Genomic DNA, 17,040 nt, shown 5'->3' with positions numbered 1-17,040 from the left:
TGTAACAATATGGTCTTTCTCCTTACCAAGAAAAACCCATTTTATAAAATTTTCAAAAATTTTTGTAAAATCTTTGGGACCAGTTATTGAATAGATGGATGGCACTTTGAAATCAGTATATCTGTAACTATTCAGCAGTTATAGTACTCGTGCGTGCATTCCTCTCTGCTATTTAAAGTGTGTTTGTGTGTTTGCATATATATATATATGCTATATATGTATCTACTCTGCAAAATGTCACCATAAAGTACTAGTTTCGGCATAATAACGGTTCAGCGTAATGCTGACTTGTCTCTAAAGGAAGTTCAAGACAGAAAACATCTAATTACATCTAATTAAGAAAAATCCTATCATTTACGATGGCACCTGCTGCCCTGTATGAGGAATATAATCATTCCAAACAATTTTACGTGATTTATTATATGTGCCATTACTAAATTCCAAAATCGAAAATTTGTAAAATTGTTTCTGAGTGATCTAAATACAAAAAAAAAAATAATAAAAAATTTCGTGGTTTGACGTTAAAATCTATGTGATGGCAAAAAGATAGAAGTATTAAAGGGGTAATATTCTATATTGGCTAATCCAAAAAATGATATTGTTAAAATTCTATTTTACAGTTTTTTAGGGACGTTTACATACAAATGACTGGGAGAAAAGCGCAAAAACAAAAAAATACTCATCTATACCTGGTGCGCTGTTGTCCAGTCAAGTTCTCTAACCCCTCGTTCACACGTGCATTTGCAAATTATAATCGGGTCCGTGTGCTTGCCGTGCGTTGCCAACACGAATCATACGAACCGGAAAGTAGATTGTGAAGTACTTTCCTGTCCACATGTTCTGTGCGGAGATATGACGGCAAGCACACGGACCCCTTTATAGTCTATGGGGATCCGTGTGCTTATACTGCACAGCGCTTGTAATTACGTTTGGTATTCTGTTAGGGGGGTCCCCATGCAGACTCCCCTGAACGGAATACCAACGCAGATGTGAACCAATCCTTACATGATTGTTGAAACCAGTCAGTTGCCTGAGTGGTGGCTGTTGAGGAATCGGTAATGTCACTCACATACATCATGGGTTTCCTTACCCGTGATGGCTGAGGTCACTAATTTGGTTTCAGCTCTCATGTTAGCCACTCTACCTCAAACACGGTGAGTCTTGGGACATGAGGAATGGAATTGAACAATGGAGTGTGGACAGGTGAGCATGTCTTTTTTTTGCTTTACACCCATCCAAGCCGCCCCTGAGCTTGCTCTAAATCCTGGGCAACCTCTTTAAGATAAGCCAAAGATGCAATGTTTTTGTAAAAGATAGAATTGTCTGAACTCAGTTTGGTGGGAATGTGTACTTTATTGATGTAATGGTTAATAATTCCAGGTAAGATGGTTATAAATTTCAAATAGCAATCAGCTTTTTCAGCTCACAATTGCCACTCCAAACCCCTATACAACTTCTCGCTCAACTAGGCCAAGGATGCATAAATTCTGAATGGGAAGAAGGGGGAAAGCCAATGTAAACCAAAGGACCAGGCAGGTTGATATCCATCTGTTCCCTTCTCACCTTTCCCACATCCGCAGAATGGATGAAATCAGGAGACTACCCCATGCATGTTGACCAACCAAGGGATGTACATGAGAAAGTATCAGTAATTTAGTAGTTCCATTGTGTACCTGGGTCAACTGCCACTGATCTGAGAGTACGCCAAGAGGTGGCAATCCAGTGGTCCATGCAATGAAGTACGGATTACTGTACGGGGTTAAAGGGTGAATACCAGGAAATCATTGAGACATGCCCACAGGTGTAGTTCCAAGTCAAATCAGTTCAGAGACACAATGCGACCATGCTCGAGAGGGGGGAGCCTCATAAATATTTGCAATGTTCGACTGTTTGTTTCTGGCCAAACTAACCAGATGTGCTATTATTATACTCAAACCCTGAGTATAATAATTGGAAGCCAAGGGAAGTGCAGAAACATAATATACTCACCTCTCCTGGGCTTCCCATGACATCCAGAGTTCCCTCAAAGTCCTCTTTCAGATCTCCTGCGTGACGCCACAGGAGCCTGGGGACTACTGATTTTTGTGATTGGGTCTCAACAGTCACATGGTGCAAGCATTATGACCATGCAACCCATGGAACAGTTTGTCATCTGAAACCCAATTACAGGATTACAGGACTTCTGGCTTTCTGGGCCCATTATGTCACCAAGGAAGCCAGAAGAGGCTGGAACAGAACCCTGAGGGAGCCCTAGATGCCTCACGGGAGCCCTAGATAGGTGGAAAAATGGTGAGTATAAGTGTTTTTTATGTTTCGCACCTCCCCTGAGCCTCCACCTATTATACTGTAGGTCTCAAAAGAGGGTATAATAGTGGTTTGTGGGTAGAAACCAAAAAGTTTTGGGTTTGGATTGAACCTGGAACTCTTAGAAAATGTTCCACAAATCTGGTATATTACAAAATGGTTTGCTCATCTCTACTCCACACTAGGGGTGAATTAACCAGTTCATATTGACCCAGGTTCATTAGATATATTTCAAAATTTGGGGTTTGTCCGAACTGGAATTGCTATTGTTATACTGTGGGGTCCCTTCTGTTCAGACCTCAGAGCATAGTATGCAGAGGCAAAAAACATAACACACATCACAAACATCATAACAATTTCAGGCCTCAGCACTAGGCTGCTGACATCATTCATGAGGCCAGAATAGGCCCAAAGAGGACGTGTACTTGTACCAGTTGCTTTGACAGAGCCTGAGATAGGTATCACTATTTCTTTTTTTTGTGTACCTCCACTGGGCCTCCATGTATAATACCTTGAGGTCTGAAGACACCCCAGAGCATAATAAAAGCAGTTCCGGTTTGGAATGAACAAAATTGACGGGCCACCCTCATGAATAATCTCATGAGGTTCGCTCCAACACTAGTCCACACCCATTGCCTTGTAGTTAGCTCAGGCTACGAACCCTGATGGCACTTTTCTTCCCTGTCTGTATACCTTGGCTGTTCCTGCAGCTATCCCACCTCAAACCATAAGTCCATCCATTTAACATACCAGTGGTACTTTATTACAATTGCTTTTGCTGACCACCATCAAGTCCTGCCATAACTTCTTAAGTCTGTTCACAATTCATTTTGAACTTCAAGCCTACCAATTTTCTATGTATCATGTCAAGTTGGACTTTAATGTATCGCTAACGTCTAGAGAATCTCAAGCATGTGCAGTGCCAGTCTGCAAGCGCCTAGGACTTGAAGAAACTGCACTGGTCATTGAAGACTTCTCTCCAAAATTGAGTCTTTCTATGATTATGTCTTGTGACACACGTGGGCAAAATTGTTGGTACCCCTTGTTTAATGAAAGAAAAACTCACAATGGTCATAGAAATAACTTGAATCTGACAAAAGTAATAATAACTAAATTACATGTTGACAAGACCCAAAGCTTCTGGGAGAATGTCCTATGGAGAGATGAGACAAAAATCAAACTTTTTGGCAAGGCTCATCAGCTCTATGTTCATAGACGGAAATATGAAGTATATCTTCCCATAACACTGTTCCTACTGTGAAACATGGAGGAGGCTCTGTTATGTTCTGGGGCTGCTTTGCTGCATCTGGCACAGGGTGTCTTGAATCTGTGCAGGGTACAATGAAATCTCAAGACTATCAAGGGATTCTATAGAGAAATGTGCTGCCCAGTGTCAGAAAGCTTGGTCTCAGTCACAGGTCATGGGTCATGCAACAGGATAATGACCCAAAACACACAGCTAAAAACACCCAAGAATGGCTAAGAGGAAAACATTGGACTATTCTGAAGTGGCCTTCTATGAGCCCTGACCTAAATATTATTTAACATCTTTGGAAGATGCTGAAACATGGTGTCTGGAAAAGGCCCCCTTCACACCTGAGACAACTGGAGCAGTTTGTTCATGAGGAGGGGGCCAAAGTACCTGCTGAGAGGTGCAGAAGTCTCATTTCTCTTCAATTGGGTGAAATTATTTGATGGCGACCATCCTGTTCTAAAGCCTTTTATACCCCCCAAACCTTCAAGGGATGATCTCTCAGTGTGCCAGCTATGCTGATGTATTCATCTAGAAGACTAGAGACCCTGCTAACCCATAGATCATACAATTGTCCCATTAACTTTATGCCTGGTACCATTCCTCCCTGTGGTCAGGTTTATCCACTGTGTCTTCCAGAGATGAGTGCCATAAAGTAGAGCCTTGAGAGAGAATGATGCCATATTGTGCTCGAAGAAGAACATTCTGTCTGTTGGACCTTAGGCTTCAGGTTATATAAGGCGGTGTCTGATCAAATAGGTTCCTATCTAGGTTTTCACTCCACTGTGTATTCTTATTATCCACTTCCTGATCTCTGCTTGTTTATGTGACTCTGAACATGTTCCTTCTGTTCTGACCTTTGCCTAAATACAGTTATGAACTAACCCAACCTGCTCTGACCTTGGCAAGTCCACTAACCACATTTACCATCTCCTTCAGTATCACATACCACGTCTCTTTCTTGACCCACAAGGGTCACCCACCACTGAGATTTTTTTGAGAGGTAGTGACCTAGTGGTACCTTGCAGTGAAGTCCAGATCCCCACATGGAGATTATAGGGTTAATAGCAGGGGACCACTTGAAAGATACCCTCAGGAATAGCACCAAGTCAAATCAGTTCAGTGGCTCCACTGCGATGTCTCCTCTTCTGCCTTTCTGCTTTTCCCTTACCTTCCTGTGTTGTTCCTGGTTCTGGCCTCTGTGTATGACCCTGGTTGCCTCCAAGACCACCTCTCCTTGACCTGTGATTTGGATACATCGTGATCTCCAGTGTATGACCCGGCTCTTCTGATTACTTTTCTGCTGCACCATCTGTTACCTTGTGACCTTCTCTGTACTGACCCTGCTTGTTTGACTACGTCCTGACTAACCCTGGATTCTGCGTGACCTCCTATCTACCGGCCTGGCCTGTATGACTTTCCTGCAGTGCTTCCGCCATCCCCTTGGCGATCCATACTGCACTCTAACCTGCTGACCAGTTCTCCTGCTTCTTCACCCACTTATGTGAGTGGTTTTGGGGTTTTCTGGTTCCATTGCAACTTGGGGTGCGCTGTGTGTGTGACACTCTCTGGGCGGCTGCGGTTTTGGGTCCCAGAATTTACCAAGTCCAACTCCACCATCAGGAGCTCTGGCGAAGACCTCAGGGACCTGGTTTCGCTTGGTTTGGAGAGCATTGGACACTCAGTGCTGTTTTGCCTCGGTGTGCAGGGAATTCTCGTTGCCCGGGACTAACTGTCTGTTATTATTGCACTAGGTTCCTAAAACTAGGATCTGAAGAACCCCAGAGATTGATGGGTCATTGGGATTTACCATTGCACTGGGACCTTTAGATTGCTTCTTCAATCTTCCCCACACATTTCTTAGCATCAGACCAATCTTAAGACCTTATAGGGCTATTCCGATATCTTTTTTAGACCCCAGCAAAGGCTTAATGTAACACATTCATCATAATTACTTCTGCTTTTGGTTGGGATCACCTATCATGTGGACCCACCTACTGTGCCACCTAACCAGTTTGACTTCTGAGGGCATTATCTAAGTGGTCCACTTGTTTTCACCCTTTAACTCCTGCACAGGAAAGTTGTCTTCACTAAAGGGGACCACCAATTCACTACCTGGTGAGAAGCACTGGAAAGACATGCAAAAGTGTGGTCAAGTCTAGTCTGAATGTTAGGAAGTCAGAGAAGCAGAGTTGTTGGAAGCCAAAAAGCCATACATAGAAGATCTGCAGGTCAGAACAGAATCAGTAGCAGAGTAGAGAAATAGGGTAAGGTCAATACACAGACAATGAAACAGACAGACAAGCAGGAAACCCTCGCAGGAACTGGAAGTCCAAGAACCTTTGTTGCTCAAGCGCAATCCAGAGAATTTAGTAGGGACCCAAATGGAGATTCTCTGCTACATTCTCAGCCAAAGGGAGAGGTGAGAATGATTATCAGAAACAAGTATTCTATAAGACTGTCCCGGCACTGGACAGAATCAGCGACAATCCATGATAAATGAGTCGATCAGCTTGTTTACATCATACACCAGTGTGAAGTACATGGGCTAGATAGGATTAGTCCTCCCCATACACCGGTATTGATAATAAGTAGAGATGAGCGAGTAGTATTCGATCGAGTAGGTATTCGATCGAATACTACGGTATTTGAAATACTCGTACTCAATCGAGTACCACTCGCTATTTGAATGGAAAAGTTTGATGCAGAACCAGCATTGATTGGCCGAATGCTATACAGTCGGCCAATCAATGCTGGTTCTTCTCCTACCTTTAGAAGTTTTCTCCGTGCAGCTTCCCCGTGGCGTCTTCCGGCTCTGAATTCACTCTGCCAGGCATCGGGCCTGGGCAGAGCCGACTTCGCTTGTCTGCTTGTAGTGTGGGCATGCGCAGTCGGCTCTGCCCAGGCCCGATGCCTGGCAGAGTGAATTCAGAGCCGGAAGACGCCGCGGGGCGCTGCACGGAGAAGACTTCTCGGAGGATCCAGCCTGACCCTCACTCGTGGACTTGGTAAGTATAATTTGATTGAACGTTGCCTACCCCTGAAACGAGCATTTTCCCCCCATAGACTATAATAGGGTTCGATATTCGATTCAAGTAGTCGAATATTGAGGGGCTACTCGAAACGAATATCGAACCTCGAATATTTTACTGTTCGCTCATCTCTAATAATAGGCATCATTTCTGTCTATACATGCCTACATTTGGCAAATTAATGACCTGGCTTATCACCGCTATGTAGATGATATCCAACCATACATATCCTTCATGCCCGAAGTCAATGGCCCTTCTCCAGCCATGAATTCATGCCTCGCTGAGTAATGGAACGAAGAATAGAAGGCTTAAGCTGAACCCAAAGAAAACTAAAGTTCTCGTGGTTGGAGGTTGGAAGTCTCGTGGTTGGAGGTCAATGCTTACTGGCAAAATGGTTCATTGTCTTCCTCTATCCATAGGACACAGAGCTGTACAAAGCTCAGTCTATAGTTATTGTCATCAACATGAATCGAACATGTCCATCCAGTTGATGCCTTTCCATCACTTTATCATACTATGGGCCCTTATTACAGATAATGAAATTGGTCCAAGTTGGTTGTTTACATGCACAGATATTGTCAGGATAGGACCAATCCTCATCTCCCTCTTCTGTTATGATCATCCTGACATGATGGATGGAATTGGCAGATCAGATGATCTTTCTGATGATACAATCATTGCGATCTTTAAGCAGGTCAGATCGGTTTTTGGGCAGATTTCAATCAGATCCATTGACCATTATGATTTACACACACACACAGATTTGTGACCGATGTTACAGACAATGAAATTGAGAAAAAACTATTTCAAAAAGGCAAACTCCAAAAATTTTACTATAAAAATATAAATTTATTGAAAAAATATACATAATAAATATACAACACAATAAACAGGCAGTGAAATTGGTGTGTCGGCCATATACACGCAGATATTTTCATAATATACAACCAATTCTCATCTTCCTCATCTGTTATGATCTTCCAAAGACAAAACCTTTCTATTCCCTATAATGGAGTTGTCTGGCAGATCGTTCCTGCAGTTTAAAGGCTACAACTGTGATTGGTATAACTTTTCTAAAGCGCCTTTATACAAGGATGCGTCAGACAAGAAATGGGCAATGATGATTATTACATCATTTACAAATCCTTCGATTGACAGGCACATTTAAGCTGAAAGATTATTGTTGTATTATGTATGATTTTAGATTGGTTTAGGTTGTAATTGGGCTGATTGTACAATAATTGGTCAGATATCTGTTCATGTAACAGTTCCCCACATGAGTTGAGATTGGTATTGGACTGACTGGACAGTCATTGGACAAATATCAGTTTGGGCATCATTCCCCTGCATCAGTTTTGATTGGGATTCGTCTGATTGGACAGAAATTGGAAAGATATCGGTATATGTAACAGTCCCCTGCATCAGTTTAGATTGGCATTGGTCTGGTTGGATAGTAATTCAGTAATTGGACAGATATATGTATGTGTAGTAGTCCACTGCATCAATTTGCGATTGGAATTGGTTTGATCAAACAGAAATTGGACAAATATCTTCATGTGTAACAGCACCCGGCATCAGTTTATAGTATTATGGGTATGGTTGGACAGTAATTGGTCAGATATCTGTATGTGTAATAGTACCCCGCATAAGTTGAGATTATTGGTCTGATTAGACAGTAATTAATTAGATATCTGCATCTTGAACAGTAACCCACATGAGTGAAGATTGATATTGGTCTGGCTGAACAATAATTGGTCAGATATTTGTACCTGTAACAGCATCAGTTTGGATTATTATGGGTAAGGCTGGACAGTAGTTGGTCACATATCTGTATGAGTATTAGTACCCTGGTACTAGATTGGTATCGCTTTGATTGTACAGTAATTGGACAGATATCTATCGCTTTCATCAGTTTCGACTGTAATTGGTCTAGTTGAACAGAAATTGCATAGATATCTTTGTGTGTAGCAGCACTTGGCATCAATTTAGATTACTAAGGGTATGGTTGGACAGTAATTGGTCAAATATCTGTATGTGTAACATTACCCCACATATGTTGTGATTGGTATTTGTCTGATTGGACAGTAATTAGTCAGATATCTATATCTGTAACAGTACCCTGCATGAGTTAAGATTGATATTGGTCTGGTTGGACAGTAATTGATCAGATATCTGTGTGTATATCAGTTCCCCGCGTGAGTTGAGATTGGTATTGGTCTCATTTGGACAGTAATTGGTCAGATATCTGTATCTGTACCCTGCATCAGTTTAGATTGGTATTAGTCTGATTGGACAGTAATTGGTCAGATATCTTTGTGTGTATCAGTACCCTGCATCAGTTTAGATTGGTATTGGTCTGATTGGACATTAATTGGTCAGATATCTATGTGTATCAGTACCCTGCATCAGTTTAGATTGGTATTAGTCTGATTGGACAGTAATTGGTCAGATATCTGTGTGTGTATCAGTACCCTGCATCAGTTTAGATTGGTATTGGTCTGATTGGACAGTAATTGGTCAGATATCTATGTGTATCAGTACCCTGCATCAGTTTAGATTGGTATTAGTCTGACTGGACAGTAATTGGTCAGATATCTGTTTGTGTATCAGTACCCTGCATCAGCTTAGATTGGTATTGGTCTCATTTGGACAGTAATTGGTCAGATATCTATGTGTATCAGTACCCTGCATCAGCTTAGATTGGTATTAGTCTGATTGGACAGTAATTGGTCAGATATCTATGTGTATCAGTACCCTGCATCAGCTTAGATTGGTATTAGTCTGATTGGACAGTAATTGGTCAGATATCTATGTGTATCAGTACCCTGCATCAGTTTAGATTGGTATTGGTCTGATTGGACAGTAATTGGTCAGATATCTATGTGTATTAGTACCCTGCATCATCTTAGATTGGTACTAGTCTGATTGGACAGTAATTGGTCAGATATCTGTAAGAGTATTAGTATCCTGCATCAGCTTAGATTGATATTGGTCTGGTTGGACAGTAATTGGTCAGATATCTGTAAGAGTATTAGTATCCTGCATCAGCTTAGATTGGTATTGGTCTGATTGGACAGTAATTGGTCAGATATCTATGTGTATCAGTTTCCTGCATCAGCTTAGATTGGTATTAGTCTGATTGGACAGTAATTGGTCAGATATCTGGAAATATAGAGCATCTTCTGAAGAAATACAGAACTACTGCTGCTTTCTGGCCCCACGGTGAAGGGGAAACATGTTGACGTTAGATTGTTTTTTCCGTCTTCATCCACTAGGGTCTCCATTGAGCATGCTCGAATGCTGTCAAGCAGTGCTGACCCGGAAGCAGTAAAAATCAGTTTCAGGTGCTTCTGGTTTAAGGCTGAAGTATCCCTTAAAGAGGTCTCCATACAGAGAGGATTCTGCAGGCACCTCATAAGAAGAGGGGGAGAGAAGCACTGCACATTGTACAGCCCTCCCGCCAGTCAACATACAGCTGAACAGAAGTAAATCTGCAGAGGAGAGGAGCCAGCCGGCAGCCAGCTAAGGGGGAGGGAAGGGCTGGACAGCACTGTGCACAGAGGAGATGACTCCCAGGACAGCAGGCAGCTGAGAAGGAGAGGGGGAGGGAAGACACAGGAGAGGATTACAACCCCCCCTGGAGCAGGATTGAATGTAAGTGATAATGCAGGAGTTCTAAAGGAACAGGGAAACAAAGCAGATGTTTTGCCCCAAAAAAATGTATTGAGGGCATAGCTGTCAACTTTTAGAACACAAACCTTGTCGTAGCAGATGGGCTTACAGTTACAATTTGATCAAAATGTAAACCCCAAGAACCTCATCTTCATGTCTCCTTATATACAGTAGTATTTGCAGTAATGCTCTTGGTGCTAGCAGAGGTCTGGTACAACTTTGTGCTCACACACCAGGCGTAGTCACAGCAGTGCCCTGTTACCGGACAATACTAAGAGGAATATCCACTGATAAGACCTGCCCCCGAATAATAAGCGTCATCATAACCACTAATGGGTATATGGCAGTATACCTCGGTGTAATTCAGTTATACACTTACAAAAAAAATACCACTGGTCAAGGATCAAATAATACCTCCACACCAAGACCACATATAACAAGCACAAAGTCCAATACAACCAATAATACCGCCATACAGTAACCACATAGCGGTCAGACCCCAATCCAACATTAATACTCTGCAGAATATTATCATGAAATGAATACGGTATTGCTACTCACAGGTGAGCTACCTCTAGGCGCAATTCTTTTCGATATTGGGTGACTTTTTGCTGTCGCTACACAATCTGCCCCTTTGATCGTGACCCGAAAAATAATAATATATAATGCAAAAATAACCATTAATACTCATGTTGCTCAATTCCATGACAATCCAAGCAGCTAGCACTATAGGCCCAATGTGTCCCCTGTGTCGATGAGTTCTCTGCATTGATCTGTTTTCATTAATCCCTTATAGATTTGAGTCTATTGGTAGAACCAAGGAAAAAGGGGCAAAAACGAACCACCAAAAATAGTGTGAATTATAATCAACGGGGCAAATGTATTATCCCGTTTATACCAGTTTTCTGGCACAGATGGGTAATAATGTAATGTAAGGCCCTTTCTTGTCCCAAATGTGCACTACTTCCCCCATTTTGTCCTCACTCACCACTCTCCACACATATGGACAGAGCAGAGTAGGCCTAGCCTAGTGTTTTTATTATATTAAGTTGTACGTATGTGAATTATACATGAAATCTACTCTAGTTAAAGGGATTCAATCATTAAAAAGCAATTTTTGCCCCAACACGTAGGAATAGCCTTAAGGGAGCCTCCACACAGAGTAAACACGTGTGTATGTTTGCAAAATACACATGTAAAAATAAGACTCCCATTGACTTCAATGATATTTTTTACACGTGTAAAAATACGCCTGTAAAAATACGCCTGTAAAATGTCATTGAAGTCAATGGGAGTCTTATTTTTACACGTGTATTTTGCAAAAATACACGCGCATTTACTCCGTGTGAAGGCTCCCTAAGAAGGGCTATTCTTCTCCAACCTTTAGATGTCGTCTCCGCGCCGCTGTTCGGTAGAAATCCCGTTTTTCTTCTGTATGCAAATGAGTTCTCTTGCAGCACTGGGGGCGTCCACAATGCTGTGATAGATATCTCCAGCGCCGCCTCTGTCTAAGCCTGGTACAGCCTTTCCCTGCGTCTTCTTCCGGCGCTGGCTTCAAACTTCTAGGCCTGCGCAGTCGGCTCTGCCATCAGGCCTCAGGCAGAGCCGACTGTGCAAGCCTAGAAGTTTGAAGCCAGCACTGGAAGAAGACGCAGGGAAAGGCCGTTCCAGGGGAAGATAGAGGTGGCGCTGGAGATTTCTCTCGTAGCATTGGGGACCCCCCAGTGCTGTTTGAGCACTGAGGACTACCCCCAGTGCTGCGAGTGAACTCATTTGCATACAGAAGAAAAACTGGATTTTTACCGAACGGCGGTGTGGAGAAAACATCTAAAGGTAGGAGAAGAATAGCTTTTCTTAAGGCTATTCCTACGTGTTGGGGACAAAAAATTGTTTTTTAATGATTGAATCCCTTTAATGGCATTGTCCTGCAAATCTGCAAAACTGAGCGAGAATTCTGAATATCGAATGCCACTCAATCTTACTTACTCACTAAATCTACTGTATTTCTATTACAAAATTAATTAAGTTGCTCTTGTCTGGATTTCTTGTCTACCTGTTATAACAATCGATTTGGATACAGCCATGTGATTTGCTGTATACATATGTACATTAGGCAGTACATGCTGAGGTCTGGTGTTCCTCGTCCGCTATTGTGCAGCAACAGATCCCAGCGTTCTCTCCCCAAGGGTCTGCTATATAGGTTTTCTAGCACATGATACAATAGAATATAGTATACATATGGATATAAGGTGAACATACCTGTGACAATTCTACGACAATTCGTATTTATTGAGTTCAGTTCTTGTAGCTAGCTCACCGGAGTGTACTGGTAGCGGCTCTTGCTTGCACCATCTAAAGTTAGTGTCTTCCCTGTGTTCCTTTATGTTATTCTATGTGTCAGTCCTCTCTCGATAGATCAGACTAGGAGCAGTGTGAATCAGATTCCAGTGATAAGTTATTTTATTTGGTGATGTGTCACGCATAAGAAACTTCAGCAGTTCTTGTATGCTAAAAATGGATTGTACCACACAAGTTGTCCATGGGGAGGACATACACTCCTATCACAGTTACTGCTGATGATGAGACAGACTTCTGTTACATGAAGATGGCAGTGAAACCCGCCTGTCTGTAGATTTGTGGTCTCTTCTGGAGAATATAGATGGAAGGATAATCACAGTGTACTCAGGGCAGGTAGAGATTGCGCTCTCTGTAGCTGACCATATGTTGTAATATGGGATAGATAGCAAAGCTAAGAGTTGAAAGAATGCAGGGGAAATCTAAAAATGGATTGTACGATGCTAGTTGTCCATGGGAAGAACATATACTCCTATCACAGTTACTGCGGATGATGAGACAGACTTCTGTTACATGAAGATGGCAGTGAAACCTGCCTGTCTGTAGATTTGTGGTCTCTTCTGGAGAATATACCTGTAGATGGAATGATAATCACAGTGAACTCAGGGCAGGTAGAGATTGCGCTGTCTGTAGCTGACCATATGTTGTAATATGGGATAGATAGCAAAGGTAAGAGTTGAAAGAATACAGGGGAAATTTAAAAATGAAGATGGAGTCTGGTTAGAAGCAGAAAGGAGGAAGAAATAAGTACAGTACACATCAAAGATGCATAGAGTGGAATATATACAATGCAGTCATGGCAGTTGTGTTCCCACTGGAGATCTTCTTTAAAATAGAGTATAATGGTCTTTACTAAAATGATATGATAAACCTGAATGTAACTTTTTTTTTCTTTTCATTTTTTAGGAAAGTGGGCACTTATGACATGGAAGCTAATGCAGGAGATGAAGGGATTCACTTTCAAAGCTACCCCTTCGATTTCCTAGAATTTCTCAATCATCAGCGCTTTGAACCTATGGAATTCTACAACAACCATGAACATACCAAGCCTACAGCTGTCCTCCCTTGTACTTCTCCGTCCTATGAATGTGGCACCCAAAACCACCCCAATAATATCCAGCTTACCACCGACAGTACCCCTAAACCTAAAGAACTAAAACTCGAAGTTCCATCTTCCATCTCTCCACCTAAAAAGTCAGAAACTGTACACATACAATGCAACAACCATCCTTCAGCGCCCAGCACTCAGACTATCTATGACGGTACATTTAATGCACAGCAGTGGGGAATAGTGGGACTATCGAGCCACCAGCTTCTCTTCAATAACATAAAACGTTCCCTTCCAGCGACTCAGGAAGTGCAAGGTGAAAAAGACGATAAAGACGATAAAAACTATTTCCGACGACTGAAGTATCTCCTGGATCGTCGCTTTCCTTGTACAGTATGCCAAAAATCTTTTAAACAGTCATCGCACCTAATGCAGCACATGCTTGTTCACACTGGAGAGAGACCATATGAATGCAACGTATGCGGTCGCTCATATAACCATATATCTAGTCTGATAAGACACAGGCGCTGCCATAAGGAGGGCACAGACATGGAGAATACCAATACAGTATTAGCAACAGACGTCGAAACAGCTGCTGCCACCGCCGTGGTGGCAGCGGCGATGTCGGAATCCCATGTAAATTCTATGGAAATGCCTGTAGCTCAGGTACAACCAAATGTTACGGTCCAACAAGACGGTCCATTCACGTGCAACATGTGTTGGAAAGTGTTCAAAAAGCAAAGTCATCTTCACCAACACCAAATTATCCATACTGGCGAGAAGCCTTTTAGTTGTACTGTTTGTGAAAAAAGTTTCAATCGGCGGGAAAGCTTGAAACGTCACATAAAGACTCACTCCGATTCATTGAAAGTGTACTGTGAAGTATGCGGTAAAGCGTTCCGGGACGCTTCATACCTAGCAAAACACCAGGTAACTCATACAGGCGAAAGACCAGACTATAATTGTGATGTTTGTGGAAAGTCGTACGCTACTACGCAAAGCCTCGTAAGGCATAAGCAGTTGCATGAGCAAAATATACCCATGCTACAGCCAACACTTCCCCAAAATCCACTTAGTGAGAACACCAAAGAACCCAACACATTAGCCGCATTGGAGACGACATCTTTACTTTCAACTGATGTCGTCCAGACTGACCAAGGGACCATGACGGTTATCGAAAGAATCGGGTCTGCGTTGGGTCAGTCTTCTGTCCGGAGGCAATCACCTCTTCCAACCAATACAAGTAAAAACTTCTGCTGTAACATCTGCGGACGTGGCTTTGGTCGACGAGAGACATTAAAACGCCATGAACGCATTCACACTGGTGAGAAACCACACCAGTGTTCAGTTTGCGGGAAAAGATTTCGAGAATCGTTTCATCTTACCAAACATCACGTCGTTCACACCCGGGAACGTCCCTACAAATGTGAGTTATGCGGAAAGGTTTTTGGCTACCCTCAAAGCCTAACAAGACACAAACAAATCCACCGCCTTCAGTTGCCATGTACGGTCCAGCCTGGCGTCCTTACTCCTGACCACCTCCCATTTGGGTGCACGGACTGTGGTCAGAAGTTTCCAGACTCTTTTCACCTCATGAACCACAAGGAACTCCATATGACGGACAAGCCCTATGTTTGCGACATTTGTAGAAAATGTTTTGGCTTCATTGAAAATTTAATGTGGCATAAACTGATTCATCAAACAACTCCAGAATGTCTGATCCCGGTGAACCCAGTAAACCAGTGTCAAGAAATACCACAAAACAACCAAATGAACTGCATGCAGAATGGTTTGGCCAATACCGTCGCAACAACAAATGGAGTGACGGCAACAGATGTTGCTCCGGTGACCTTTCCTTCTGAGGAACATCCTATGATTCCAAGTGGTGAGAGATTTTCTTGCAGTATTTGTGGTCAGAGTTTCAAACACTTTTTGGGTTTGGTTACCCATAAATATGTACACTTGGTTAAACGCACTATGGCCTGCAATGTATGCGGACAGAGCTTTACGGGAGCCTATGACCTGCTCCTTCACCGTCGTAGTCACCTCCAGAAGAGACACTTCACATGCTCTATATGTGGCAAACGTTTCTGGGAAGCCGTTCTCCTCATGCGGCACCAGCGTTGTCACACGGAAGAACGTCCTTACCGCTGCACCATTTGTGGAAGGGGCTTCCTACACTCTTGGTATCTCCGCCAACATAAAGTAGTGCACACTGGTGAACGAGCCTACAAATGTGCGTTGTGCAACAAACGTTTTGCCCAGTCGTCCAGCTTAGCGGAACACCAACGACTGCATACCGTGGCTCGCCCTCAACGTTGTCCAACGTGTGGTAAGACCTTTCGCTACCGATCCAATCTTATAGAACACCAGAGAGTACACCTTGGTGAAAAGTTTTATCGGTGCGACCAATGTGGCAAGAGTTTCTTCTACATTTCGTCCATTTTACGGCATCAGAGATCTCACGATGCCAAACCTGATCTTCGCTGCTCTTGTTGTTTGAAACTCTTTAAAGACCCAAAGTATTTTAACAAACACATACAGACCCATCAAGGGGGGCGTCCCTTTAAATGTGGAGCCTGTGGTGAAGCTTTTAGTAATACCTACGGACTGAAGAAACACCGCCAAGAACATAAAGTGGAAAAGTTTGCCGCTGCCACCGCCGTGGCCGCTCTTGCCGAAGGACATAACACATAAGCATCATAGACGTGCTTCTTACTCGTGAATTGGTTCTCACTTTCGTTAGCGGCAGAAAAATTCTTGCATTCAGTAGTTAGTCGTAGTTGTGCCAGTTTTAACCGTAGTACAGCATATGCTACGTTATATGAAAGTATTCAAGGAGTTGGGCACCTTCTGATGAATCCTTAGACGTGAAGTCATTTGGATGTTTTCTATGATTCTCTCCAGTGAATTCTGCCGTTTACAGCTTATTTTTTAGATGTATTAATATTTTATCAGTGTTTCCTAGTTTAATTTATATATCTGACATATCCTAAATTAAAATATGAACTTTATTTGACGCTGGATCAGAGAGATGACTATGGGACTAGGGCTCTGTTCACATCTGCATTGGAAGCTTTTTTTTTTTTTTTTTTTTTTTTTTTTTTTAAGTCTCCATCGCAGATTTCTTCATATTTGTCAGTGAAGCATGCAGTGCAATTTTTTGCCAGTATCAGATGCTATTATATGTCAATAGTGTCCATTGGATGCAGTTGGCTGTAGTTGGTGTCATGTTGGGTTTGGGTGGTTCGGTCCAAAGATGCATTTAGGCCAAATTTTTTTTGTCACTACCTGGAGGTGTAGTTATAATACTTTGGGGTCTCTTCAGACCACAGAATATAATAGTGGTTAGCACTGTAGCCTTGCAGCGCTGGAGT

General features: G+C 42.5%; 2 protein-coding genes across 2 annotated transcripts in view; one reads left to right on the top strand and one right to left on the bottom strand.

Annotated features, from left to right (window-relative positions):
* Positions 1 to 4,815, bottom strand: part of LOC142210109 (vomeronasal type-2 receptor 26-like) — a 29,700-nt gene extending 24,885 nt beyond the window's left edge. The window contains exons 1-2 of the mRNA XM_075279136.1: positions 4,728 to 4,815; positions 1,990 to 2,045 (exon numbers count right to left, since the gene is read on the bottom strand). Coding sequence (XP_075135237.1) covers positions 1,990 to 2,045; positions 4,728 to 4,815 — 144 coding nt within the window. The remainder of the gene's footprint in view (positions 1 to 1,989; positions 2,046 to 4,727) is intronic.
* Positions 4,816 to 9,940: 5,125 nt separating this feature from the next.
* On the top strand, positions 9,941 to 16,732 carry ZNF865 (zinc finger protein 865). The gene is made up of 2 exons (XM_075277738.1): positions 9,941 to 10,242; positions 13,522 to 16,732. Coding segments are annotated over exons 1-2 (2,841 nt in total). The 5' UTR covers positions 9,941 to 10,240; the 3' UTR covers positions 16,361 to 16,732.
* The last annotated feature ends 308 nt before the right edge of the window (positions 16,733 to 17,040 follow it).

Source organism: Leptodactylus fuscus, chromosome 6 (assembly GCF_031893055.1).
Source record: "Leptodactylus fuscus isolate aLepFus1 chromosome 6, aLepFus1.hap2, whole genome shotgun sequence".
NCBI lineage: Eukaryota > Metazoa > Chordata > Amphibia > Anura > Leptodactylidae > Leptodactylus > Leptodactylus fuscus.
Note: the sequence above shows the minus strand (reverse complement) of the source record. Positions and strands in the feature narration are given on the sequence as shown.